This window comes from Nycticebus coucang, chromosome 8 (genome assembly GCF_027406575.1).
Source record: "Nycticebus coucang isolate mNycCou1 chromosome 8, mNycCou1.pri, whole genome shotgun sequence".
NCBI lineage: Eukaryota > Metazoa > Chordata > Mammalia > Primates > Lorisidae > Nycticebus > Nycticebus coucang.
The window spans coordinates 84,339,426-84,364,806 of record NC_069787.1 but is presented as its reverse complement, the minus strand read 5'-3'; the positions used below and the strand labels follow the sequence as shown (position 1 = coordinate 84,364,806).

Here is a 25,381-nt window from a genome sequence, read left to right as displayed (position 1 = left end):
CCGTGGTCTCTGGGACTCACATCTCAATACCTCTCTATCCACATGGTGCTCAGCCATATTTTCCCACCTTCCTTTCTATACTTAGGTCATGCCTTCGACCTAAATGCTGTTCCCCACTGTGTTAATTGGCCAAGGCTAACAAAATATCACAAACTAGGTGGATTTTAAATAACAGACGTTATTTTCTCATAGTTCTGGAGGCTCAAGGTCCAAGATCAAGGTAGTTTCTAGTGAGGTTTCTCTCCCTGGCTTCCTGATTTCTTACTGTGTTCCCGTGTTGCCTCTTCTTTGTATACATACATCCTTGGTATCTTTTCCTCTTCTTATAAAAACACCAGTCCTATCAGATTATGACCCTGCCCTCACGACCTCATTTAACCTTAATTTACCTCATTAAAGACCCCATCCCCAAATATAGTCGCCGGGACTATATTTGGTACTGGGGCTTCAATATATGAATTTGGAGCGTACACAATTCAGTCCATAAAACCTACCATCTCTGCCCTTCATGTATCTTATTTGGGGGAACTCAGTTCACAGTTTTTGCCTCTTACATAAAAACACCCTGGATGCCACCATGGAGTTTGTATCTTCCTCATTTGGGCCCTCCCAACACCAAGCTGGTACCCCTGTCCCTGCCAAGTCAGTTTCCCACTGGACTGTGGGCTTCTGGGGGGTGGGTTGCACAGCTAACAAGCTGGTGTGTCCTGGGAATCATCCAGCACAGTGCCTGGCTCTCAGCAGGTCATCAGTAAGCGCTGGAGTTGGATAGAGGAGCAGGGGATACTAACAAGTCAAAGCGCTGGGCCCCCAGCCCAGGAGAAATGAGCAGGACTGCTAGCCCCACACCTTCCTAGACATAAGTGTTCTGGACCCCCAGACTGTGTGCTGCAGTTCTGATCACTGTTCTCCAAGTCCAAGAATGAGGGGACAGACATCTTCCAGCTTTCTGCAGCTTCCACCTGGGCAGAGTTGGGACATCTGGATGATGGCCATGTCCTTGGAGAGACTCAGGTCTGGCTGGTGCCCCATCAAATCTCTTCTCACAAAGTATGCCTGGAGGATAGAAGTGTGCCTGCAACACTGATGTAGGTGTTAGGAAACTCGAGTTCTAGTCCTTGCTATGCCTTTCACTTACTATGTCACTTTAACATGTCAGCTTAACTTCTCTGAGCCTTTGTTCCCTCATCTGCAAAATGTGCACACAGATGTATTTTTCACAGGGCTTCTGTGAGGATTGAATAGATCAAACACATGAGGCCAGGCATAGGGGCTCACACCTGTAATCCTAGCACGCTGGGAGACTGAGGCAGGTGAATCCCCTGAGCTCAGGAATTCGAGACCAGCCTGAGCAAGAGTGAGATCCCATCTCTACTAAAACAGAAAAATTAGCCAGGCATTGTGGTGAGCACCTATAATACCAGCTACTCAGGAGAGAAGATCACTTGAGCCCAAATTTGAGGTCGCTGTGAGCTAAGACGCCATGGCACTCTACCCCGGGTGACAGAGTGAGACTTTGCCTAAAAATAAATAAATAAATAAATAAAGATAATATTTATTTAAAAAAACAAACACATGTAGTAGGAGCTTAGAGCCTTGGGCTAGGCCTTATAATAGTGAAAGGGGAGGATTTGAACCTTGGAAGATCTGGGGAAGGTGTTTGAAATTAAATGTCAGCACTTTTCCTTTCCCTTAATTGCTTTCCTTCACTGTCAGGTTTTTTCCACTAAAAAATGGGGATTTAGACTCTGCCTCTCCCTGTCAGTAAGATTTTGGGCATGGAGAGGTCTTTAAATACCACTGAATATTATCTTACACATTTCAGAGATGGGGAAAGGAAGCAAAGAAAAGGGATTAGTCAGGCAGAGCTTGGCTTAGGACCCTGACCCCAAACCAGCCTGTGCCCTAAACCTTTCTGCCTCTCAATGAGCAAAGTCTCAGGCACAGCTCCTAAGAGCCAACTTGTCCTAAACACCTCATTTGGATTAACTTTTTAAATCTGTGTTGTCTGATAAAGCTGCCTCTAGTACACGTGGCTAATGAGCACTTTAGATGCTTATGACAAAATACAAAACACATCAACTGCTTTCTTAGTTTTATTTAATTTAATTCATTCAGGCTCTGTGCCTGTAGCTCAAGTGGCTAAGGCGCCAGCCACATACACCGGAACTGGCTGGTTCAAATCCAGCCTGAGCCTACCAAACAACAATGACAACTACAACAAAAAGAAATAGCTGGGCGTTGTGGGGGGCGCTTGAAATCCCAGCTACTTGGGAGGCTGAGGCAAGAGAATCACTTAAGCCCACAAGTTGGAGGTTGCTGTGAGCTGTGACGCTATGGCACTCTACCCAGGGTGACACCTTGAGATCTCCGCGGGAGGCTCCGAGCAGCCGCGGCGCCCGGCGGCCGAGCGGCGGGCGACGGGGGCGCCAAGGAGCCGTCGCTACCGGGCTAAGCAGACCCAGCCCGCCAGTCCCGCGGCGTGTCGGGCTACCCGCGCCTCCCAGGCGCCACCCCGCTGTCCTGAGCCCGGAGCCTCGTCATTCCTGAAGATCTTGAAGAGGCAAATCCATTCTCTTTTAAAGAATTTCTGAAAACCAAGTAGCTTGTCCAAAGAAGACGCAACCAACAGAATTTATTCACAGGAAGCGGCGAGGCACTCAGTGAGACTCGACCACAACTCTCCGACCAACCAGCCCATGGGGTATGGCCTGGAATATCAGCAGCCATTTTTCGAAGACCCAACAGGAGCTGGCGATCTCCTAGACGAGGAGGAAGATGAGGATGACGGGTGAATTATCTGCCATCCGCCATGGAGCAGACGCACTCTGCAAGGGTTGCTGCCAGCACATCACTCAGTGGCACGTACCTGTCATTTTTTTCCACTCCATCAGAGCTTACGGGGCCCAAGTCTCTGCCCTCGTGGACAGTGAGTGACACGGACTCTCGTGTGTCTCTGGGATCTCCAGCGGGGAGTCCTGGCACAGACTTGGCAGCTCTTGGAGAGTCTCTGGGAGACCGGCACCTACAGACGCTGCTGATAAATTGTGAGGCACTGAAAGATGAAAATTCTAAGCTAAGAAGAAAGTTGAATGAGATTCAGAGCTTCTCTGAAACTCAAACAGAAATGGTGAGGACACTTGAGTGGAAATTAGAAGCAAAAATGATCAAGGAGGAAAGTGACTACCATGACCTGCAGTTGCTGGTTCAGCAGGTGGAGCAGAAGCTGGAACTCATGACAAAACGTGCTGTAAAGGCAGAAAATCACGTCATGAAACTGAAACAGGAAATAAATTTGCTCCAGGCTCAGGTCTCCAACTTCAAACATGAGAAGGAAGGTCTGAGGTCAGGCCAGGGTGCCAGCTTGACTGTTATGAAGCAGAACACCGACTAGGCCTTTACAGAACTTCCACATTGTTGTGAACAGCACACAGGCTTCCATAAAGCAGCCGGTTTCCGGAGAAGAAACATTGAATCTTGTTGCCGAGATCCTTAAATCTATAGACAGAATTTCTGAAATTAAAGACAGGAGGACAACTCCTGAGGAGCACTGCGATGCTGTCAACTCAAAGCTCTGTGCAAACCCAAGGTCACTCCTGCTTCATCTGAACATGCGATGCAATTGTGTCTTTAAGTGTGCAGTCTTCACCCAGAGTAAAGTATTTATCATGAGATACTAATTTCATGACCTAGAACAGTGTTATTTGCCACCCACAATGGGAGTTGCTCCTGTCTGGGAGTCCAGCGTACAACTTGCTCGCAGTCCTTGTGAAATTCCTGTTGTTTTATAGATTCTAATGATCTGTTGGAAGGAATTTTTATAAAAGCTTGTGATTTTTTTAATTGCTAAACATAAAAATAGCTATTCTATAATAACTGTTTTCCATTACTATTTTAAAAAAATTGTAAGTTCAGTGGATTGAACTTGATAACATAAGTAGAAAAAGCTAAATGAGCCATCATGAAAATGATCGGCTTGGGCCAGGACTTGTGCCTTCTCACTTTTACTCAGCGTCCCTCTGTTTTCCTGTTCATTCTTGTGACCTTCCCAGGGTGGCCTGTGTGAGGAGGTGCTGCCTCCTGGGTGCCTCCATCCTCCCACCAGGACTCCCAGGGACCAAGGCTGCACATTCCATGCTGTCTCAGCCCCACCTCTCCTGTGAGCTTTCAGATTTGAAAAACTATCTTGGGCTGAGGATTTTAATACAAATTTCAAGTGACATTTTGTACAATGAAGTTTAGAATTCAGGAACTGAAAGTGTGTCCAGACTGCCTCTAGTCCCTCACCTGTACATGCCTTTTGGCTATTTTTTCATAGATGTTATTTTTTTTTCACTTTCTTTTTTTTTTTATTATTGTTGGGGATTCATTGAGGGTACAATAAGCCAGGTTACACTGATTGCAATTATTAGGTAAAGTCCCTCTTGCAATCGTGTCTTGCCCCCATAAAGTGTGACACACACCAAGGCCCCACCCACCTCCCTCCTTCCCTCTTTCTGTTCTCCCCCCATAACCATAATTGTCATTAATTGTCCTCATATCAAAATTGAGTACATAGGATTCATGCTTCTCCATTCTTGTGATGCTTTACTAAGAATAATGTCTTCCACGTCCATCCAGGTTAATACGAAGGATGTAAAGTCTCCATTTTTTTTTAATGGCTGAATAGTATTCCATGGTATACATATACCACAGCTTGTTAATCCATTCCTGGGTTGGTGGGCATTTAGGCTGTTTCCACATTTTGGCGATTGTAAATTGAGCTGCAATAAACAGTCTAGTACAAGTGTCCTTATGATAAAAGGATTTCTTTCCTTCTGGGTAGATGCCCAGTAATGGGATTGCAGGATCAAATGGGAGGTCTAGCTTGAATGCTTTGAGGTTTCTCCATACTTCCTTCCAGAAAGGTTGTACTAGTTTGCAGTCCCACCAGCAGTGTAAAAGTGTTCCCTTCTCTATTTTTTTAATTTTCTTTTTCCTCCTGTTCAGACAGCTTCTCTATTTAAATAAATTCTGAAGTTCAAAAAAAATTTTTTAATTTATTCACATTTAGAAAGTGACCCTCAATTTAGTTACTAGAAAACATGTGTGTTTGAACAACATGAGAATTTACTTTTTCAGCTGTAAGTTTATTAACTATAGCTCAAGTATTTCTGATGAAAATTTAGTGTCTGAATTGAGAAGTACTGTAAATATAAAATAGACAACTATTTTAAATTGTACATGAACTTTATGGACACCCTATATACACTAAATGTTGAAGACTTAATTCAAAATATCTTATTGAGCTGGGCATGGTGGTTCACACCTGTAATCCTATCACTCTGGGAGATCGAGACAGGAGGATCCCTTGAGCTCAGGAGTTCAAGACCAGCTTGAGCAAGAGTGAGATGCAAGCTCTATTAAAAATAGAAAAATTAGGTTTGATGCGAATATTTCAGATTGTATATGAAACCAGCACATTGTACCCCTTGGTTGCACTAATGTACACACCTATGATTTAACAATAAAAAATAAAATAAAATAAAATAAAATAAAAATAGAAAAATTAGGCTCGGCACGTGTGGGTCAAGCGGATAAGGCGCCAGCCACATACACCTGAGCTGGCAGGTTCGAATCCATCGTGAGCCCACCAAACAACAATGATGGCTGCAACCAAAAAATAGCCAGGCATTGTGGCGGGCACCTGTAGTCCCAGCTACTTGCAAGGCAGAGGCAAGAGAATCACTTGAGCCCAGGAGCTAGAGGTTGCTGTGAGCTGTGATGCCACAGCACTCTACCCAGGGTGACAGCTTGAGGCTCTGTCTCAAAAAAAAAAAGAAAGAAAGAAAGAAAAATTGCTGGGGCTCGGCGCCTGTGTCTCAAGCGGCTAAGGCGCCAGCCACATACAACTGAGCTGGCAGGTTTGAATCCAGCCCGGGCCCACCAAACAACAATGACAGCTGCAACCAAAAAATAGCTGGGCATTGTGGCAGGTGCCTGTGGTCCCAACTACTTGGGAGGTGGAGGCAAGAGAATCGCTTGCTGTGAACTCTGAGCTGTGATGCCATGGCACTCTATCCAGGGCGACAGCTTGAGGCTCTGTCTCAAAAAAAAAAAAAAAAAGAAAGAAAGAAAAATTAGCTGGGCATTGTGGCAGGCACTCGGAGTCCCAGCTACTCAGGATGCTGAAGCAGGAGGCTCGCTTGAACCCAGGAAGTTGAGATTGCTGTGAGTTAGACTGATGTCATGGCAATCTAATTCTGTCACAAAAAATATATGTATATCAAAATACCTTATTAATAATTTTATATTAGGCCAGGCACAGTGGCTCACTCCTGTAATCTTACCACTCTGGGAGTCCAAGGCAAGTGAATTTGCCTGAGCTCACGGGTTTGAGATCAGCCTGAGCAAGAGTGAGAACCCTGTCTGTAAAAATAGCTGGGCACTATGGCAAATGACTTGTAGTTCCAGCAACTCAGGAGGCTGAGGCAAGAGAATTGCTTGAGCCTAAGAGTTTGATGTTGCTGTGAGTTGTGACGCCACAGCATCTACCGAGGGCAACAAAGTGAGACTCTGTCTCAAAAAAAAAAAAATGTTCTTGTATTGATTTATATACAAATAATAATACATATTTTGGAAATATGGATCAAATGAAATAATACTAAAATTCATCTTACCTCTTTCTTTTTACTTTTTCTGATTTATATGGTTCTCACTAGTATTGTTTGGCTTGCATTATTTAGGTGGATTGCATTATTTTTCTACCCGATTGCACTAGTCTAAATCTTCAAGATAACCCATGACATAGGCCCATATTACCCTCTGGGGGAACCTCGTGTAACACATGCTGCTTGTGTCCCTCCCCCACCACATGCCCTCACCCTCCTCAGGGTCACCTGGAGCTTGGATGTACAGTTCCTATACACACTCCTGCCTCGAACAGTTGCATCCCTCTGGCTGAGGCACAGGCAAGAAGTAGGAGGGAGTTAGCACTTTCAAGAACAACATTCAACCAATTGGAGGGTGAGAGTTGGTGGATAAATACCCCACTAGCCTTAGTCCATTTTTGTTGCTTATAACAAAATACCTGAAACTGGATAATTTATAAAGGAAAAGAATTTATTTCTTATAATTATGGAGGCTGAGAAATCCAAGGTCAAGTTTCCATATCTGGTTAGGGCCTTCTTACTGGTAGGGACTCCCACAGAGCTCTGAATTGGCATAGGGCATTACTTAGCAAGAAGGCTGAGCATGCCAAGCTCAGGTCTCTCCTCCTCTTCTTTTTTTTTTTTTTTTTTTTTTTGTAGAAACAGAGTCTCACTTTATGGCCCTCGGTAGAGTGCCATGGCATCACACAGCTCACAGCAACAGGTGCCTCCAACTCCTGGCCTTAAGCGATTCTCTTGCCTCAGCCTCCCAAGTAGCTGGGACTACAGGCGCCCGCCACAACGCCCGGCTATTTTTTGGTTGCAGTTCAGCCGGGGCAGGGTTTGAACCCATCACCCTCGGTATATGGGGCCGGTGCCCTACCAACTGAGCCACAGGCGCCGCCCACTCCTCCTCTTCTTATAAAGCCAGCAGTTCCACTGCCATGACAACCCATTAACCATTAATCTATAAATCAATTAATCCACTTGTGAGGGTAGCGCCCTCTTGACCCAACCACCTCTTAGAGGTCTCACCTTTCAATACTGCCTCTGGGGGATTAACTTTCAATGTGAGTTTTGGAGAAGACAAATATTGAAACCATAGCACCTCGCTTCCCCACCCTGGGTAAGGCATGTGCTCCTCTGTCTCTTATATGGTCCTCAGTGAGAACACGCCCAGGTTTTGACTCAGTGGGATTTGTCCCTGGGTTGCAAGGATGGATCAATATTTAAAAATTAACTGTCATATACCACATTAACATAATAAAGGATAAAATCACATGATCATCTCAATAGATTAAAAAAAGGCATTGGATGAAATTGATACCCTTTCATTATAAAAATTCTCAATAAACTAGGAATAGAACAAAAGTACATCAGTAGAACAATAGCCATTTATTAAAAGCTTGTAGTTAACATCATACTCAGTGGTGAAAAACTGAAAACTTTTCCTCTAATATCAGGAACAAGGCAAGGATGGCCACTTGTATGTTGAATAGACATAATAGTACTGGAAGTCCTAGCTAGAGCAATTGGACAAGGAAAAGAAATAAAAGGCATCTGCATAAGAAAAGGAAAATTGTCCCTATTTGTATATTCTCATACAGAGAAAACCTTTAAGACACCATTAAAAAATACCTGTTAAAACTATAAAAAAATTAGTAATATTGCAGGATACAAAATGAACACACTGTCCCCCGGGCACCGGTGTCTGCTTCCCAGTGAGAGCAAAGCCAGGGATGCCAGCCAGTGCCTTAAAGGGCATTTGCCTTTGGACCAAGAGGACACACTGAGATTGGTACCTGGAAGGGCTGGTGAATTGGGGCCCAGGAGAAAACTTACTGAGTTTGTTCATTTATTGAGCTTCCTATGTATCAGGTACTGTTATAAATGCCATTTAAAAATATATACATACATACACAGACACACACACACATATATATATTTCTCACAATAACCCTTTGTGGTAGATACAATTATTATCCTCATTTTGTAGATGCGCAACAGAGGAACGGAGGAGTCAAGACACTTGACAAAGTCACACAGCCAGTATCACAGGTAGGATTCAAACTCAGGAAGTCTGCCTCCTAATTACTCCTGAATCCTGATTTCCATATACTAATGTTGAACTACCTGAAAAGGAAGTTAGGAGATTGAGCCCAGTAGTTTGCACAGGTAACCTGTTTGCCTCCCTTCCCTTATTCTGTCCTCCACTTCCTCACTGCAGTCCTGGGATCCTCTCCCAGTTAAATCACTTGCACTCAAATGCTTGTCTAAGATTTTGCTCTTAGAAGAGCTCAGACTCAAACATTAAGGTGCAGAGAGCTGAAAGACTCTAAGAGGTCACATAAATAGTCAGAGACAGACTGGCAATTTGATTCCAGGCCACCTGACACCAGATCCCATTCCGACAACAACCATACCCTGTGGCTTCTCACACAGTAGCCATAGTGTTCCCATGGCAGGAGGGCAGAGGCTCTCCCCTCAAATCTGCCCATCCTTTAAGCTAGTCACAGAAGGGACCACAGAGCAGAAAATCCTTTCTCTGGCTTCAGATGATTCTTCGCTGGTATCAATAGGCTCAGCAGACCTGTCCCCTGCAGGCCTGGAACAGACCCCGCTTGGCCTGCCCAAGCTGTCCGCCTGGCACCAGTGTTGCTTCCCAGTGAGAGGAAAGCCAGGGCTGTCAGCCAGTGCCTTGAAGGGCATTTGCCTTTGGACACACTGAGATCGGTACCTGGAAGGGCTGGGGAATTGGGGTCCAGGAAAATTTGAGTTTGTCCATTTATTGAGCTTCCTATGTGTCAGATACTGTTGTAAATACCATTTAAAAATATATACATATGTACACAGACACACACATATTTCTCACAATAACCCTTTGAGGTACATATAATTATTATCCTCATTTTGTAGATGAGGCAACAAAGGAACAGAGGGGTCGAGAAATTTGCCAAGGTCACACAACTGGTATCATAGGTAGGATTCAAACTCAGGAAGTCTGCCTCCTAATTACTCCTGCATCATGTCTCTCCTGAAACTTCACGTGAACCAGCAGCTTATTCTGAGCTCCTTCTTAGAGAGGAGAGGGATTATGCAAGAATTTCTGACCAATCCCAACTTTGATAGAGCCCCACTGGGAGGGAGAGGCTGGCAGGGGAAGATGCCCTGGAGACTGAGAAGCAGTAGCCTCCAGGAAAGGGCTCTGACAGCTGGAAAGCGACCATCCTTCCCCTTTGCCCCCTCTACCAATGCCTCTCTGCCTTTTAATGAAGATCAGCCCTTCAACCACAGTGTATTTATCTATTCCCAGCCTCGTTCCCAGAATAATTTGAGGAAGCTTTAAGAAAAATACATACATACTATCTCCACTATTATAGCAAATTAAAACAGAAACCAGACCTGAAGAATGCCTGAGCAGACAAGGCCAGACAGTCCTCACGAGTGACCTTAACCTTGCTTGATGTGCAGACACAAGTGACACTTAAGCTATTTCTCGTAAATGCCTATATTAAAGAAAAATAAAAAGCTCAAATAATCAGAAGCAGCCAACAAAAATAATTATATAACCAGAGACTTTCCAATGGGATAGACCAAATAAGACAACTGTAGAACTAATCTAATACTTTCTTTGTCTTACTTCTTTGTCCATTATATAAAAACTGCTCCCTGGGTTCCCTCAGTGGAGCTCCCAAACCACTTCTGGTTTGGAGTTGCCTAATTCATGAATTGTTGTTTGCGCAAATGAACTCCTTAGAAATTTGACTGTGTCTCAGTTTGCCCCTCTAACACTACCAAAGATACTTTGATAAATAATTCCTATCTTACTGCCTTAGCAGCCTCATAATTGGTACCATAATGATGTAAAAACTTGTATATCATTACACATAGAGTGAACAACTTGTGTTTTTGTTAGAATTTTCCCAATTTTAAAACTGAAAGTCTCTTATCTTGGGAAATACCTCAGAGAAGGACAACTGAAATGCTTGATCCCCCTCATGACTCAGGACTCAGGCCATAAAGTCTATTTGTGAAAAGAAGACTAAAAATTTAGCTCAGAGCTTCCTATCAGCCAAGGCAAAGAGGAGAATACTATATGTTAGGAAATGTTTAGTGTCTCTAAAAGCATTATTCAGTAGAAACTTCTGCAATGGTGAAAACCTTCTACGCTATCCACTATAATAGTTGCTAGTCACACTTCTCTATGGAGTGCTTGAAATGTTGGCTAGTGTAGCAAAGGAAGTGAATTTTTCATTTTATTTCATTTTAATGTACTTAAATATAAATGGACCCATTGGCTAGTGGCAATTGTATTGGACAGCACAGCTATATTAGATAAAAACTAACTAGGTGCTCCAGAAGACCCTCTTTCTCATTACTGAGAGGCCTGAATAATTTCTCCCATGAGTTACCACATTTGAGGTAAATACGAAAGTGAGTTCCGCCTAGGTGCTTTGCTTTTCTTGTATATACGGTATAATAATAGACACTTCTGCAGTATATGCTGTGTGTTGAGCACTCTCATGAACCCTTTTCATATATTAATTCAATTCTCAAAACCACCCTAGAAAGTAGGTACTTTAGGTAACCACGGGGAGAAAGTTCCTTCCAGCAGATCCTATGAGGCCTAAGGCTGCTCCTTCTCTGGCCTAAAAGACTGGTAGACTGGTCTCCCTACCTTTCCCAGGGAGGGCAAGAAAAAAAGAAAAGAACCCCAGGAGAAGGGGTTCCCAGATGTCCTCACCACACCAGCTGATACGGCAGGGCTGACAATGACTCCATGGAAAACATGAGCAATGTCTGGCATTACCCCTTGGCACTGAGGGCATTTGGGGGCATCAGAAAATCCCCTGTGTGCTAGGTAACAGAAGCACCTGCACATAGACATGGAGCCTGGACCAGGCCTCCCACCTATAACAAAATGCCTCTCCAGGGTTTGCTGTGGATGGTCCCCTGATATCTCTCACCACACTGACCTAAATGTCCAGGGTCTGGGCAGCAAAGGAAGGTGTGACTCCCCCACCCAACTCCATCTGTGACTGTGAAGCCGATGACTCCAGGATCAGAAATAACCCCACAGTCAGCTCCCTGCATGCTTCCCTTCCCCTCCTCTCCATTCCCAGAAGGTCTGGGCCCTGAGTCAGAGAGAAGAGTCCAGAAGCAAACAGGCCCCAGATAATCTGGTATGAAAACCACAGAACCATTCTATGGAATTCTTTGGTAAATCAGGCATCTAGTGAGGAACTGGGACCTGGACATTCACATGTTTTCCCCCAAAACTGTTTCCACTCAGGGCTGTGTTGACCTGTGCTGTGGGGCAGGAAGAGGAATGGCTAAGAAAGAGGAAAATCTTTAGTGCAGAAGGGAAGCGGGGAGAAGGAAAGCTTGTCCTCACTCTCAAAGGAGCCCAGACTAGACAAGAAGAGGAAGGACTTGACCCTATTCTCAGGGGGCCTCCAACCTCCAGGCCTACTGAGTCAGGAATACTCTGGAGAAGAGAGATGGAGGCCATAGGATTAAAGGGCAGAGGATGTCCAGGTGTCAGATGCCCTTTCTTATTCACTCCTTCAAAATAGTCTGGGACATCCCCTACCCTATAGCTGAGTCACTGACCCCAATCCTCAAATTGACTTTGAATGAATGAAACTCCCTCCCCTCTTCACCCCTCTCCAGGCCCAAAGACATGTAACTGATTCCCCAGGATGGAAGAGTGACTTCCACAAGCCCTAAAAATAACTGAACCACTTAATACTCTGAACATAGCCTCTCCCGCCTCCACCATACCTCCCCCACCACCCCCCACCCGCCCAGCAAGATAAAGGCAGCTGCTGGGGCTGGCAGGGGACAGAGATCTGGAGCTAAAGCAGCAAGAAGGCATCTGCTGGAGCACGCAGAACAGAACCGACCCTGAACAAGAAACTTGAGAGGGACGACAAACCCTTCAGCTATACCTGCTACAGACCCAAGTGCCCCATCAGCCAAGAAGGACCCTCGGTGAGTAATTGTTCCTCTGTCCTTCCATGGCAGGGCTGGCTCTCAAGGCTAGAATCCCATAGGGATGCTCTGGAATGGGTGTCAAGGGTATCTCTGAGTGGCAGAAGGCAGTTGAGGGCCTGGGTGTAGGTGGGTGAAAGCGTTTCTGATATAAGAATCCCCCAAAAAGGTAAAGAGATTTAGCTACCCACAAGAGCTTTCAGAGTGGCTGCCACAAGCCTAAGGCTGGCCGAAGAGATAGGTTCTTGCCAGCCTGGCATAATCCAGAAGGGCATTCAGGAGGTAGCCTGGAGTTGTAAATTTTTTAATTATTATTCATTCATTCATTCATTTATTTGTTGAGACAGAGTCTCACTCTGTCACCTTAGGTAGAGTGCCATGGCATCATTACTCTCAGCAACCTCAAATTCTGGGGCTCAAGAGATTCTCTTGCCTCAGCCTCCTGAGTACCTGGGGCTACAGGTGCCTGCCACAATGCCCACTTAGTTTTTCTATTTTTAGTAGAGACAGACTCTAGGTCTTGCTCAGGTTGGTCTTGAACTCCTGAGTTCAAGCAATCTACCTGCCTTGCATGAGCCACTGTGACCAGCCCTGGAGTTGTGATTTTTTTTTTTTTTTTTTTGAAACAGAGTTCCGCTTTGTCACTTTGTCCCCCTTGTTAGCATGCCATGGCGTCATAGCTCACAGCAACCTCAAACTCTTGGGCTCAAGCGATTCTCTTGTCTCAGTCTCCCAAGTAGGTGGGACTACAAGTGCCCACCACAATGCCCGGCTGTTTTTAGAAACTAAGTCTAGCTCTGGCTCAGGCTTGTCTCAAACCTGTGAGCTCAGGCAAATCCACCAGCCTCCCAGAGTGCCAGGATTATAGGTGTGAGCCACTGCACCATGCCCTGGGTTATGAGGTTTTTTTTCTTTTCTTTTCTGAGACAGAGTCTCACTATGACACCCTCAGTAAAGTGCTGTGCTGTCACAACTCACAGCAACCTCAAACTTTTGAGCTTAAGTGATTCTCTTGTCTCAGCCTCCCAAGTAGCTGGGACTATAGGCACCCACCACAACATCCAGCTATTTTTTTGTTGTTGTTGCAACTGTCATTGTTTAGCAGGTCAGGTACCAACCCACCAGCCCTGGTGTATATAGCCTGCGCCCTAACCACTGAGCTACAGGCTCAGAGCCTGGAGTTGTGATTTCTTTAAATATAGGTATACAACTCCTCAAGTTTCAGAGCTCCTCCCAGGGAAGCCCCAGGCAGGTCCAGTGTCTGAAAGACAGAGGAACAGAAAAGAGGCTGGAGGGCATGGGGGGCAGAGGATAGTAAGTAGGCCCTAGTATACTCTGCTAGGACGAGCCCCGTACCCAGCTGCTGTGGTGAAAGTCTTGGTATATCTGGCCCCAGGGATGCCTTGCAGAACTGGCCTGAGCCCAGCTTCCCACATATCATGGGGTGGGATACAGGCTCTACCCCAACCCATTGTCTTGCCCAGCAACAAATATGGAGGAATCAGGGCAGGGACACCAGATCTGAGTTTGCCCGGACGTAAAGACCTATGGAGCCAGAGGAGGCAACCTGAGGCCAACAGTGTGGGGTCATCCCACACTGATGACCCAGCTCTAAGAGGCTAAGTTCTGGAACTGTGCTTGGGAGTCACCCCACCCCAGGTCTGGCCCCAGTCCTGAATTCTGCCCTTGCCTCTTCAGTCTCAGGCCAGGCAAGGGTGGCCACAGGAAGGGCAGGAGGCAGGAGACCTGCTTGAGGCTTTGGTGCAGCCTTGCTGAGCCTCCTTATACAATTTCCTTCTCTCCTTTGGTCCTCAGTTTCTCCATCTGAACAATTAGGAGATTGGATTCAGTGACTCTGAGGGTGCTTAGGCCTGATATCTGTGGATTCCATGATAACAAGAGTTGGTGACCCTTGCAGGGATCTGGAAATTCCTGAGGGTAGGAGTGGGGTGAAACTGGTGGCCTGCCGATGCCATCTGCTCAGGCTATCCTGGTGGTGACAGGATGGAGTGGAGGTGGGGACAGGCATGGTTTGCCTTTGGTAGGGGAGCCTTGATATAGCTTAGATACTAAAGGAGACCCCACCCCCTGAGCATTTAATGAGGTTTCAGAGCTCATACTCCTGGGGGCCTCTGATCCCTTTGGTGGACATACCAGGGTGGGAGTGGGGGTGGGGTAAGAAGGTCTCAGTCCCTTCTCTTCCTTCTGAGAGGAAGATGGAGGAAGTCCTGACCAACAGTGTCAGTGTCCCTGTACCCACCCACCCAGAGGTCTCTTGCCAAGGGAGGTATACAGGCACCCAGTTGGCCTACAGGCCAGGGGCCTCACACCAGTTCAGGAAATAGAATCAGGGGGTCCAGGTTAGCAAAGCATACCAGGTGGGCTAAGAACATTAAGGGTCCCGCTGGTTAGCTCAAGCCTCCCTCCGAGACCAGGGCTGCTGTTGGAAGGCCAGGATCTCAGCTATATTTAGCACCAAGTGTGGCACAGAGCACTGGGTTGGGGCAGCAGGAGGGGGGACGTGTTTCTCATTCTTTCTCTACTGGCCTCTGAGGACTGTTAGTACACCTGTCACAAGATAGATAAGACATACATGGGACAAAGACCAGAAGCAGCTTGAGAGATGGGAGGCCATTGAGGGGCTGGGCGTAGGTGGCCATGACCTGTGGAGTGGGTCTTGGCCTAAGGCCCTGCAGCCAGAGCCCCTGAAGCTGTGCTCTCTTGTGCAGGATCAGAGAAATGTCTCTGCAAACAAGGGGAAACTTGTCTCTGCAGAAACAACCTTGTTCCACTGGCCTCCCCTCCATAAATATCACCCTCACATCCTCCTAAGAGAGCCTGCTGGAAATAGAGGGGTACCAATGCCAATAAGAAAACTTTCCACCCCTGCCATCTTATTTCTTGGAGGCCAGGCCCTATATGGTCTAGGGATCCCGAGCTAGCACTGCCTGCCACTTGTTCAGTAAGCTCCAACTCTGGGCCTCAGATTCCTCATCTGTGATTATAAAGGTTTGAAGCTGAAAGATCTTTAAGATCCCCCCAGCTCAGATAGTCTGAATCCTGGAGTAATGCAGAAAACCTTGACCTAGGATTCAGAATTTGGCTCTGGCTGACCATGAGATCGCAGGTGAGCAATCTCCTTCCCTAAGTCTTGGCTACTTGGCTTAGGCTGCTGACCCCTCAGGGCCCCCAGCCTAGGAAAGGCTAGAGTGCTTTGGGAGCCAGAAAGTATAAAGTTTGGGCAGGGTTCCAAGTCAAGGTGGCAAGCACGCCCTCTGCTGTTCTACAAGGGAATCTCACCTTGAGGGAAATCAGTCACCAGCATAGGGAACGCCTCATCATGGCTGGGACTCTGTAAGTCTTGATTGCCCTAGGCCACTCCCATGACAGTCTACAGGGGAAAAATCTATTTTAACAAAGAAAGATGAGGATGGGATAGGTCATGTCTGTCCACTAGAGGTTTGGGCAATTCCTCGTGGAGCTGGAGGAATGAGCTTCATAGTCGTCAGTGCCCAGCTTGCTCCCTAGCCATCCAGAGGACACTGGGAGGCAGGGACACACTGTGATGGATGGCTCCACATGTCCTAAGTTCAAGATTTGTTTCATGCCAACCATGCAGATAGCAAAGTGAGGCCCAGGTCAGGCCTACCTGGTGGGGGGTGGGGGGCGGGGAAGGCTCTAAGCACAGTGACCTAGCGCTACTCTGCCCCGGGGCCCTGTTCCCTGCCATTTATCCCAGCCCCAACTTCACCTCAGGCCCCCAGGGCCATCCTCATCTCTTCCCCTTCTCCTCAGAAAGATGGCTGACGCCCAGACACAAGTGGCTCCCACACCAACCATGAGGATGGCGACTACAGAGGACCTGCCCCTCCCTCCACCCCCAGCCCTAGAAGATCTGCCACTGCCACCACCCAAGGAGTCCTTTTCCAAGTTCCACCAGCAGCGGCAAGCCAATGAGCTCCGCCGTCTCTACAGGCACATCCACCCTGAACTCCGTAAGAATCTTGCCGAGGCCGTGGCCGAGGATCTGGCTGAAGTCCTGGGCTCTGAGGAGCCCACTGAGGGTGATGTCCAGTGTATGCGCTGGATCTTTGAGAACTGGCGCTTGGACGCCATTGGAGATCATGAAAAACCAGCTGCCAAGGAGCCTGTGCCAGGTGGTGATGTCCAGGCCACCTCCCGCAAGTTTGAGGAAGGCTCCTTTGCCAACAACATAGACCTGGAGCCAGCCAGGCCACAGCCATGTGGAGGGGATGTTCAGGCAGCCCGTTGGCTGTTTGAGACAAAGCCACTGGATGAGCTGACAGGGCAGAGCAATGCACTGGAGCCTACTGTGAAGGAGCCTGCCACCAGCGGAGATGTGCAGGGCACCCGGATGCTCTTTGAGACACGGCCGCTGGACCTCCTGGGCTCACGCCCCTCCATCCAGGAGCAGAGCCCCTTGGAGCTGCGCTCAGAGATCCAGGAACTGAAAGGTGATGTGAAGAAGACGGTGAAGCTATTCCAAACAGAGCCCCTGTGTGCCATCCAGGATGCAGAGGGAGCCATCCATGAGGTCAAGGCTGCATGCCGGGAGGAGATCCAAAGCAACGCGGTAAAGTCCGCCCGCTGGCTCTTTGAGACCCGGCCTCTGGATGCCATTAATCAGGACCCAAGCCAGGTGCGGGTGATCCGGGGGATCTCCCTTGAGGAGGAATCCAGGCCTGATGTCAGTGCAACTCGCTGGATCTTTGAGACACAGCCCCTGGATGCCATCAGGGAGATCTTGGTGGATGAGAAGGACTTCCAGCCATCCCCAGACCTTATCCCACCTGGTCCAGATGTTCAGCAGCAGCGGCATCTGTTTGAGACCCGAGCGCTGGACACTCTAAAGGGGGGAGAGGAGGAGGGAGCAGAGGTCTCACCCAAGGAGGAAGTGGTCCCTGGAGATGTCCGTTCTACCCTGTGGTTATTTGAGACAAAGCCCCTGGACAGTCTCAGAGACAAAGTCCAAGTGGGTCACCTGCAGCGGGTAGATCCCCAGGAAGGTGAGAAGCTCGTGTATGACAGCTCCTCAGCACTGCCTCTCTCTCAAAGTGCCCCCCAGAGGGATGGGCTGAAGGGAGACGTGAAGACTTTCAAGAATCTTTTTGAGACCCTTCCCTTGGACAGTATTGGGCAGGGTGAGCCTTTGGCCCATGGGAATGTGAACAGAGGAGAAGGAACTGATTGTGCTGGGCAGTCTCAGAGCATAGAGTCCCCAGTGTATGCTATGCAGGACAGCAAAGGCCACCTTCATGCTCTGACCTCTGTTAGCAGAGAGCAGGTAGTTGGAGGCGATGTGAAGGGTTACAGGTGGATGTTTGAGACACAACCTTTAGATCAACTGGGCCAAAGCCCTAGTACCATAGATGTGGTGCGGGGCATCACCCGGCAAGAAGTGGTGACAGGGGATGTTGGCACTGCTCGGTGGCTCTTTGAGACCCAGCCCCTGGAGGTGATCCACCAGCGGGAGCAACAGGAACGACAGGAAGAAGAAAGAAAGAGTCAGGGAGGCCCCCAGCCTGAAGCACTTCCAAAGGGCGATGTACAAAACATTCGGTGGTTGTTTGAGACATGCCCAATGAGTAAGTTGGCAGAAAAGCAGGGGTCGGGGGCCACGGGTCCCACAACCAAGGCAGAGGCACAGTCCTACACTTGGATGTTCAAGCCCCAACCCCTGGAAAGACCAGAGGGTTCCAGCGTGCAGCACCTGCAGGTTAGCCAGGTCCAACCTGAGGAAAGACAGACAGACAGACATGTCTTTGAAATTGAGCCTCTTCAGGCCTCAGGTCATCCCTGCAAAAAAAGGCCCCTACGATATTGCAGCCGGGTAGAGATTCCTTCAGGGCAGGTGTCTCGTCAGAAAGAGGTTTTCCAGGCCCTGGAGGCAGGCAAGAGAGAAGAGCAGGGGTCCCGAGTAACCCCTGGGCCCATCCCTGCAGGTTCTGTGCACAAGTTCACCTGGCTCTTTGAGAATTGCCCCATGGGCTCCTTGGCTGCTGAGAGCATCCGAGGTGGCAACCTCCAGGAAGAGCACCCTGTGAACTCCTCAGGCAACAGGGTGCCAGAGAGGCAAGAGACTGTGGCTGAGGAGACCCTAAGGACTCTGCATGCCACCCCTGGCATCCTGCACCATGGCGGCATCCTCATGGAGGCCCGAGGGCCAGGAGAACTCTGTCTTGCCAAGTATGCACTCCCAGATGCAGGGAAAGGGTGCCCCTACATACGGAAGGAGGAGCTGGTGTCTGGAGAACTTCCCAGGATTGCCCGCCAAGTACTGCGCCGGCCAGACGTGGACCAGCAGGGACTACTGGTGCAAGAGGACTCAGCTGGCCAGCTCCAGCTCAAACCACTGAGGCTGCCAAGGCCAGGTAGCAGTGAGGGTATTGAAGACATGGATCCTGAGCTCCAGCAGCTTTTGGCTTGTGGCCTCGGGGCCTCAGTGGCAAGGACTGGGCTGGTGATGCAGGAGACAGAGCAAGGCCTGGTTGCATTGACTGCCTACTCCCTACAGCCCCGGCTAAATAGCAGGGCTTCTGAGAGGAGCAGTGTGCAGCTGCTGGCCAGCTGCATAGACAAAGGAGACTTGAGTGGCCTTCACAGTCTGCGGTGGGAGCCACCAGCTGACTCAAGTCCAGTGCCAGCCAGTGAGGAGGCCCAGAGGCTGCCCTCAACTGAGACCATCATCCATGTTTCACCACTGGACCCCACCATGGGGATGGGGCATCTGAGAGGCCCAAGGGCCACCCCCCTCCCTCCTCAGGCCATCAGAAAGACAGTCTCACTGGCTGTGGCCCCAGCCCGGTTGCAGGACACTGAAAAGCAGGAAGACAGCCACACTGGGCAGAAAGGGCAGGCAGCCTTGGTAAAGTCAGAAGGAGCCACAGCTACCCCTCCAGGGCCTGGGGCCCCAGACAGCCTGGATGCCATGCAAAGTCTGAGGATAGCAACAGCTGAGGCCCAAAACCTGCACCAGCAAGTTCTGAACAAGCACAGGCAGATCCCCATCCCTGCAGCCACTTCCATGCCCATCCAGGATGGTCTTCGAGTTCCAGCCAAGGCCCCTAGGACTACCCAGAGCAACACCAGGCCTGTGGGCAGAGGTGACCCCAGGATCTCAGCAGCCCCCAGAAAGGTCAGTGGGGAAGAAAAAGCACTACCCAGAGAGCTGCCTGGGGGGTGGGTAACAATTCAGGACGGCATCTACACTGCTCACCCTGTGAGGACCTTTGATCCACCTGGGGGTGTCCAGCTTTCAGAAAGGAAATCCCAGCCCAGGGGCAAGGAGACTGCCCTCTCAGCCCAGGCTCCCAGCTCACTCCAGGGAGGCCTAGATCAGAATATTGGGCCAGGGCAGGAGCCTGGGGGCCACACACAGAAGGCCTGGGGGCTTCCAGGGAAAGTGATGGCAGAAGTCTGCCCAGGGGGCTGCCAAACTGCAGAGACCACTCTGAAGACTGCTCCTTTATCCCATCACACTTCAGCCTCTGGGGCCCATACCACAGGTGCTAGCCTGCACTCCCATAATGCCTCTGTTCCTCCCCCTCCTACTCTCCCAGCTGCTGTGACAGGACCTGACTTCCCAGCCCGAGCCCACCAGGATGAGGACTCCAACCAGCAGGCCTCTGGGCCCCTGCAGAAGCCCCTTCTTCATTCCCACAGCAGCCCTGCTGCCCAGAGAACCCCTGAGGGGTCACAGACAAAGACTGCAAAACTGGATCCCACCATGCCTCCAAGAAAGAAGCCCCAGCTGCCCCCCAAACCTGCACACCTAACCCAGATACATCCTCCTCAGAGGCTGCCCAAGCCCTCAGCTGTATCTCCTAGCTTTGCCTCAGAGAGGAGGCAAGGAGAACATAAACGAAGTGAGACAGATACAGCCATTCCTCAGCCAGCCAACGTTCCCAGCACAGACCAGGGCCACATATCTCCAGCTGGATGCCCCAGTGAACAGAACCTGCCAGGCCTCAGCACCATGGCCCCCAGGCCTATCGACAATCAGGCTACAAGCCACAATGTCCAGAGCTCTGAGCGCCCCAAGCTCAATGCTATCAACGATGACCCCACCTCACCACAGCTGGCCTCTAACCCCCAAAGAGAGAAGCCCATGAAATATTCCATGCAGGGTCCTCATAAGACTCCAGTGACTTTGCAGGGAAGCCAGGAAGAGCTCCAGGGCCTCCTGAGCCGGGTTCAAGCCCTGGAGAAGGAGGCTGAAAGTAGTGTGGATGTGAAGGCTCTGCAGAAGCTCTTTGAAACTGTGCCTCAACTTGGAGGAGTTGCCTCTCAGTCTCCTGCTGCACCCCAAAAGCCTGAGGCCTCAGTGGAGCAGGCCTTTGGGGAGCTGACACGAGTCAGCACAGAGGTTGCCCAGCTGAAGGAACAGACCTTGGCCAGGCTGCTGGACATTGAAGAGGCTGTGCACAAGGCCTTGAGCTCCATGTCTAGCCTCCAGCCTGAGGCTAACTCCAGAGGCCATTCCCAGCGATCTCCAAAGGATCACAATACCCACAAGGTTAGTGTCACGGTCAGCAGTAGTGCCAGGCCCAGTTGCTCAAGCCAGAAGTTCAGAGGTCAAACCATAGTCAAGAGCCAAGCCAAGGCTGGATGCCACACTGAAGTCCAGAGTCAAGCTGAGGCCAGAAATCACACAGAGACCAGAGGTGAAATAGCCTCAACTGTTCCTTCTACCAGGAGCCTGGAGACATCAGGAGAAAATTTGGGCCTCCCTCGAGTCTTGCCTACCAACAGAGATTCACCCTCCTCCCCAACATTCATCTCTATCCAATCAGCCACAAGGAAGCTCCCAGAGGCTTCTAGCCCTAAGGGCAATCCCAATGTCTCAGTGAAAAGTACATACCTGACTCAGGACATGAGCCACCAAAAAAGTGTTGAGGACAAAGCTGAGAAGGAGGAAGTCTCCCAGTGCTGCATACAGCCAGAGCCCACCCCTGCCATGGCCAGCCCCCCTCCCACAGGGCGGCAAAAGAGTGTCTTGGAGTTGCAGACTGGGCCAGGTGGCTCCCAGCTCTATGGAACCACAAGAACCATGACTGAGCAGTATGAGGAGGTGGACCAGTTTGGGAACACAGTCCTCATGTCCTCCACAACAGTCACTGAGCAGGCAGAGCCGCCCAGAGGCCTGAGCTCCCACTACGGGTTCCACGCCTCTCCCTTGCTAAGGCAGTTCCTGCACAGCCCAGTTGGGTTTGGCAGTGACCTGGCAGAAGCTGAGATGGCACAGGTGCTCTGTGGCCACTCCCAGCCAGCTACCCAGTGAGCCCCTCCGCCTGCCGGCACAGCCTCCCACCCATCACTGAGCTGCCTCCCTTCGCAGCCCCAGGACTGAGGTGGATGCCTACCTTCTGCATACATAGGGCAAGGACTAAGAAGAAAGGGCATCTTTAGAGGGCTGTTAGGGGTCCTTTGCCTTTTGTTGGTTCCATCAGTAGGCCCAGTTCTTCAAAAAGGGGGAAAAAAGGTCAGGAAGAGGCCCACCAAGTAGCACAGGCATGGGAGTAGGATGGGGTCTCCCAGCTGCTGGTGGAGAATGTAACATGCACAGATACATGGCCCACTCGTGGACACATGTGAATCTGCACACCACTGTGTGAATTGGAACCCCTGCTTTCCTATGTTCCTCAATCCTCAGCCTTTCTTTCTTTTATTAGTCTGAATGTTCTCAGCCCTCTAGTCCTTAATCCCTAGAGAGGAATAGGCCCAACTGGACACAGCACTGTTCTCTGAGACTGATCTGGGGGTTCCAGAAGAGCCTGGCCACCAGTCTCCTCATCACCATCTCCATCATTCAATCTGGTCATCCTGGTAGTCCAAAGGTCACACAAAAAGAGTCAACAATCAGCAATACCCAAATACACTCTTCTGCCCCCCTCTGCTCCCCACTCTGTATCCCAAATAAGAAAGATACAGTGCGAATAAACTCAAGTTTTATGCTCTAAAACGTGTGTGCATCTGACTGTGTGCATATCTGTTCCAAAGCATGTGTTCCCACTGTGAGGGAAAAACAGCCACAACCTCCATGTGCCTCATTGTCCTAGCAACAGCAGTGTTACAAAGCTCTAAAAGGCCACCCCTTCTTCACCATCCTGGCTGGGAAACAGAAAGGTACTGTCTAGTCCCCTATTCTCCTCGCCCCTACCCACCTCCCTCTTTCGGTCTCTTACACACACACACTCCACCCCACTGCTCCCTCTGCCTCTGGTCTCCTCTCCTGGATGTTCTTGAACATCATTCTGCGGGAGAGGATGTTCTTGGAATCCTTCCCCAGAGTAGGAAAGCAGCCCAGCCAAGATTAAGAAGGCAGGAGAATCTCATGCCAGGAGAATTCTGGTACCCAACATGGCTGGGCCACTTCTCCTTGTTCAGGCTAGGTGCAGTGTGCCAAGCAGGGGTGCCCACGAAGGGGGATTCATGGATCCTGGCCTAGAAAGCCAGAATGATTCTGTGAAGAGCCCTTTTCACTCTGTCTTTCATAAAGCACTGGGCACCATCCATATTTCATATCTCTTCTAGGCAGGAGGAACACTACTGTGTCTCTCAATCCTCAGCCTTTGGGGACCTGCTCTCAAAGAACTGACTTTTTAGAATGAGGAAACAGACAATAAATAAACAAGAAGAATCAGATTAGGAATAGGGTGATGCTCCTGAGTAGGCCACTCTCTCACTCTAGGATAGGACTCTTTTTTTTTTACTTTTTGGAGACAGAGTCTTACTATGCCACCCTCGGTAGAGTGCTGTGGTGTCACAGCTCACAGCAACCTCCAACTCTTGGGCTGAAGCAATTCTTTTGCCTCAGCCTCACAAATAGCTGGGACTACAGGTGCCAGCCACAACACCCGGCTATTTTTCTGTTTCAGTTGTCATTGTTGTTTAACTGGCCCGGGTCAGGTTTGAACCTCCCAGCATAGCTGTATGTGACCAGCCCCATAACCACTGTGCTATGGGCACCAAGCCTGTGATAGGATTCTTAAAACATAATAATGTAGGCCGGGTGCAGTGGCTCCTGCCTGTAAGCCTAGCACTCTGCGAGACCCCTGTCTCTAAATATAATAGGGCATTGTGGTGAGCGCCTGTAGTCCCACCTACTTGGGAGGCTGAGGCAAGAGAATCACTTGAGTCTAAGAGTTTGAGGTTGCTCTGAGCTATGACACCATCCTTTTACCAAGGATGACAAAGTGAGACTCTGTCTCAAATAAATAAACAAATAAACAAATAAATAATAATAATGTGACAATGGTAGCAATTTCCTTAGAGAGAGTGGCCAAGGTAGACTCTCTAAGGAAAACCATCTTTGAAATCTGAATGACAAAGAGCCAACTATGTGAAAATCAAAAGGAAAAGCATGCAAGGCAGAGGGAACAGCATTTGCCAAGACCCATGGGTGTAACAAGTTCTGGGTTCTGTATATACCCAAGCTTTAGCAACTAGGGTTCCCCCTAAAAAGTTTATACTTGAACTTTGCTTCAACAGAACAGGTGGGCCATACACTACCCCCAGACCTAGGGCTCAAACCTCTATACTGTCACAGGCCCCTCATTGCCTGCTCAGCCTATATGGGTGGGTTCCCCTGGGACAACAGCACTCTGATCTGGAAAGACCTCATTCCTTGTGGAATATTGCAGTGTGTGGAGAACAATCAAGTACCAAATCTGCTGGGTGCAGTGGCTTACACTTATAATCCGAGCACTTTAGAAGGCCAAGTGGGAGGATCACCTGGGCCCAGGAGTTGGAGATAATATAGCTAGATCCCATCATTGCAAAAAAATAAAAAAAAAATTAGCCAAGTGTAGTGGCAAGTTCCTGTAATTTTAGCTACATGAAAAATTGAGGCAGAATCACTTAAGCTCAGGAGACTAATGTTGCAGTGAGCTATGATGATGCCACTGTACTCTAGCCCAGGTAACAATGAGACCACCTCAGAAAATATATAAAAAGAGCCAGGTGCAATAGCTCATGCCTGTAATCTTACCACTCTGGGAGGCCAAGGCAGAATAAGCTTGAGCTCACAGGTTCAAGACCAGCCCCAGCCAGAGCGAGCGAGATCCCATCTCTAAAAATAGCCAGCATTGTGGCAGGCCCCTGTAGTCCCAGCTACTTAGGAGGCTGAGGCAAGAGAATCGCTTAAGCCCAAGAGTTTGAGGTTGCTGCGGAGCTGTGACACCATGGCACTTTACCGAGAGTGACAAAGTGAGACTCTGTCTCAAGAAAAAAAAAAATTCAAATCTACCTACCTGGGCCTGGTACTCCCTTATTGCTGACCCCCTCACCACATGTCCTCCTCAGTCTCCATGGGATCTTATTTAATCATAGGGCCCACCAGGTTATAACACGACTATTCTTTTCAAAGTTCTCATCTGTAAAGTGGGCATGATTATAGAACCTACAGGGCGGCGCCTGTGGCTCAGTGGGTAGGGTGCTGGCCCCATATACTGGGGGTGGCGAGTTCAAACACTCGGCCAAACTGCAACAAAATAGCCAGGCGCCTGTGGTCTCAGCTACTCCTGAGGCTGAGGCAAAAGAATTGCCTAAGCCCACTAGTTGGAGGTTGCTGTGAGCTGTGTGACCCCACAGCACTCTATCCAGGGAGATAAAGTGAAAGTGAGATTCTGTCTCTACAAAATAAATTAATAAATAAAAGGGTGGCGCCTGTGTCTCAAAGGAGTAGGGTGCCGGCCCCATGTACTGGAGGCGGTGGCTTCAAACCTGGCCCGGGCCAA

The 25,381-nt window shown here is 49.1% G+C and overlaps 1 protein-coding gene and 1 pseudogene across 4 annotated transcripts; both read left to right on the top strand.

The window, feature by feature from the left end:
* Positions 1-2,611: 2,611 nt before the first annotated feature.
* LOC128591377 (endosome-associated-trafficking regulator 1-like) lies at positions 2,612-3,680 on the top strand (annotated as a pseudogene).
* An 8,808-nt stretch (positions 3,681-12,488) lies between these two features.
* On the top strand, positions 12,489-22,605 carry XIRP1 (xin actin binding repeat containing 1). 4 transcript variants are annotated; one of them, XM_053600714.1, is made up of 3 exons: positions 12,489-12,623; positions 16,419-19,779; positions 20,204-20,346. In XM_053600714.1, exons 2-3 carry the CDS (start codon positions 16,423-16,425, stop codon positions 20,210-20,212), a joined length of 3,366 nt encoding a protein of 1,121 aa, XP_053456689.1. In that variant the 5' UTR covers positions 12,489-12,623; positions 16,419-16,422; the 3' UTR covers positions 20,213-20,346. The 4 variants fall into 4 exon arrangements, with proteins under 4 accessions (XP_053456689.1, XP_053456686.1, XP_053456687.1 ...); XM_053600711.1 differs by having other exon boundaries at positions 16,419-22,605; XM_053600712.1 differs by having other exon boundaries at positions 12,499-12,623; positions 16,423-22,605.
* Positions 22,606-25,381: the final 2,776 nt, after the last annotated feature.

Coding starts and splice junctions, on each gene's coding strand:
- XIRP1 (XM_053600711.1), top strand. CDS start 16,423: ATGGCTGACGCCCAGACACAAGTGGCTCCCACACCAACCATGAGGATG.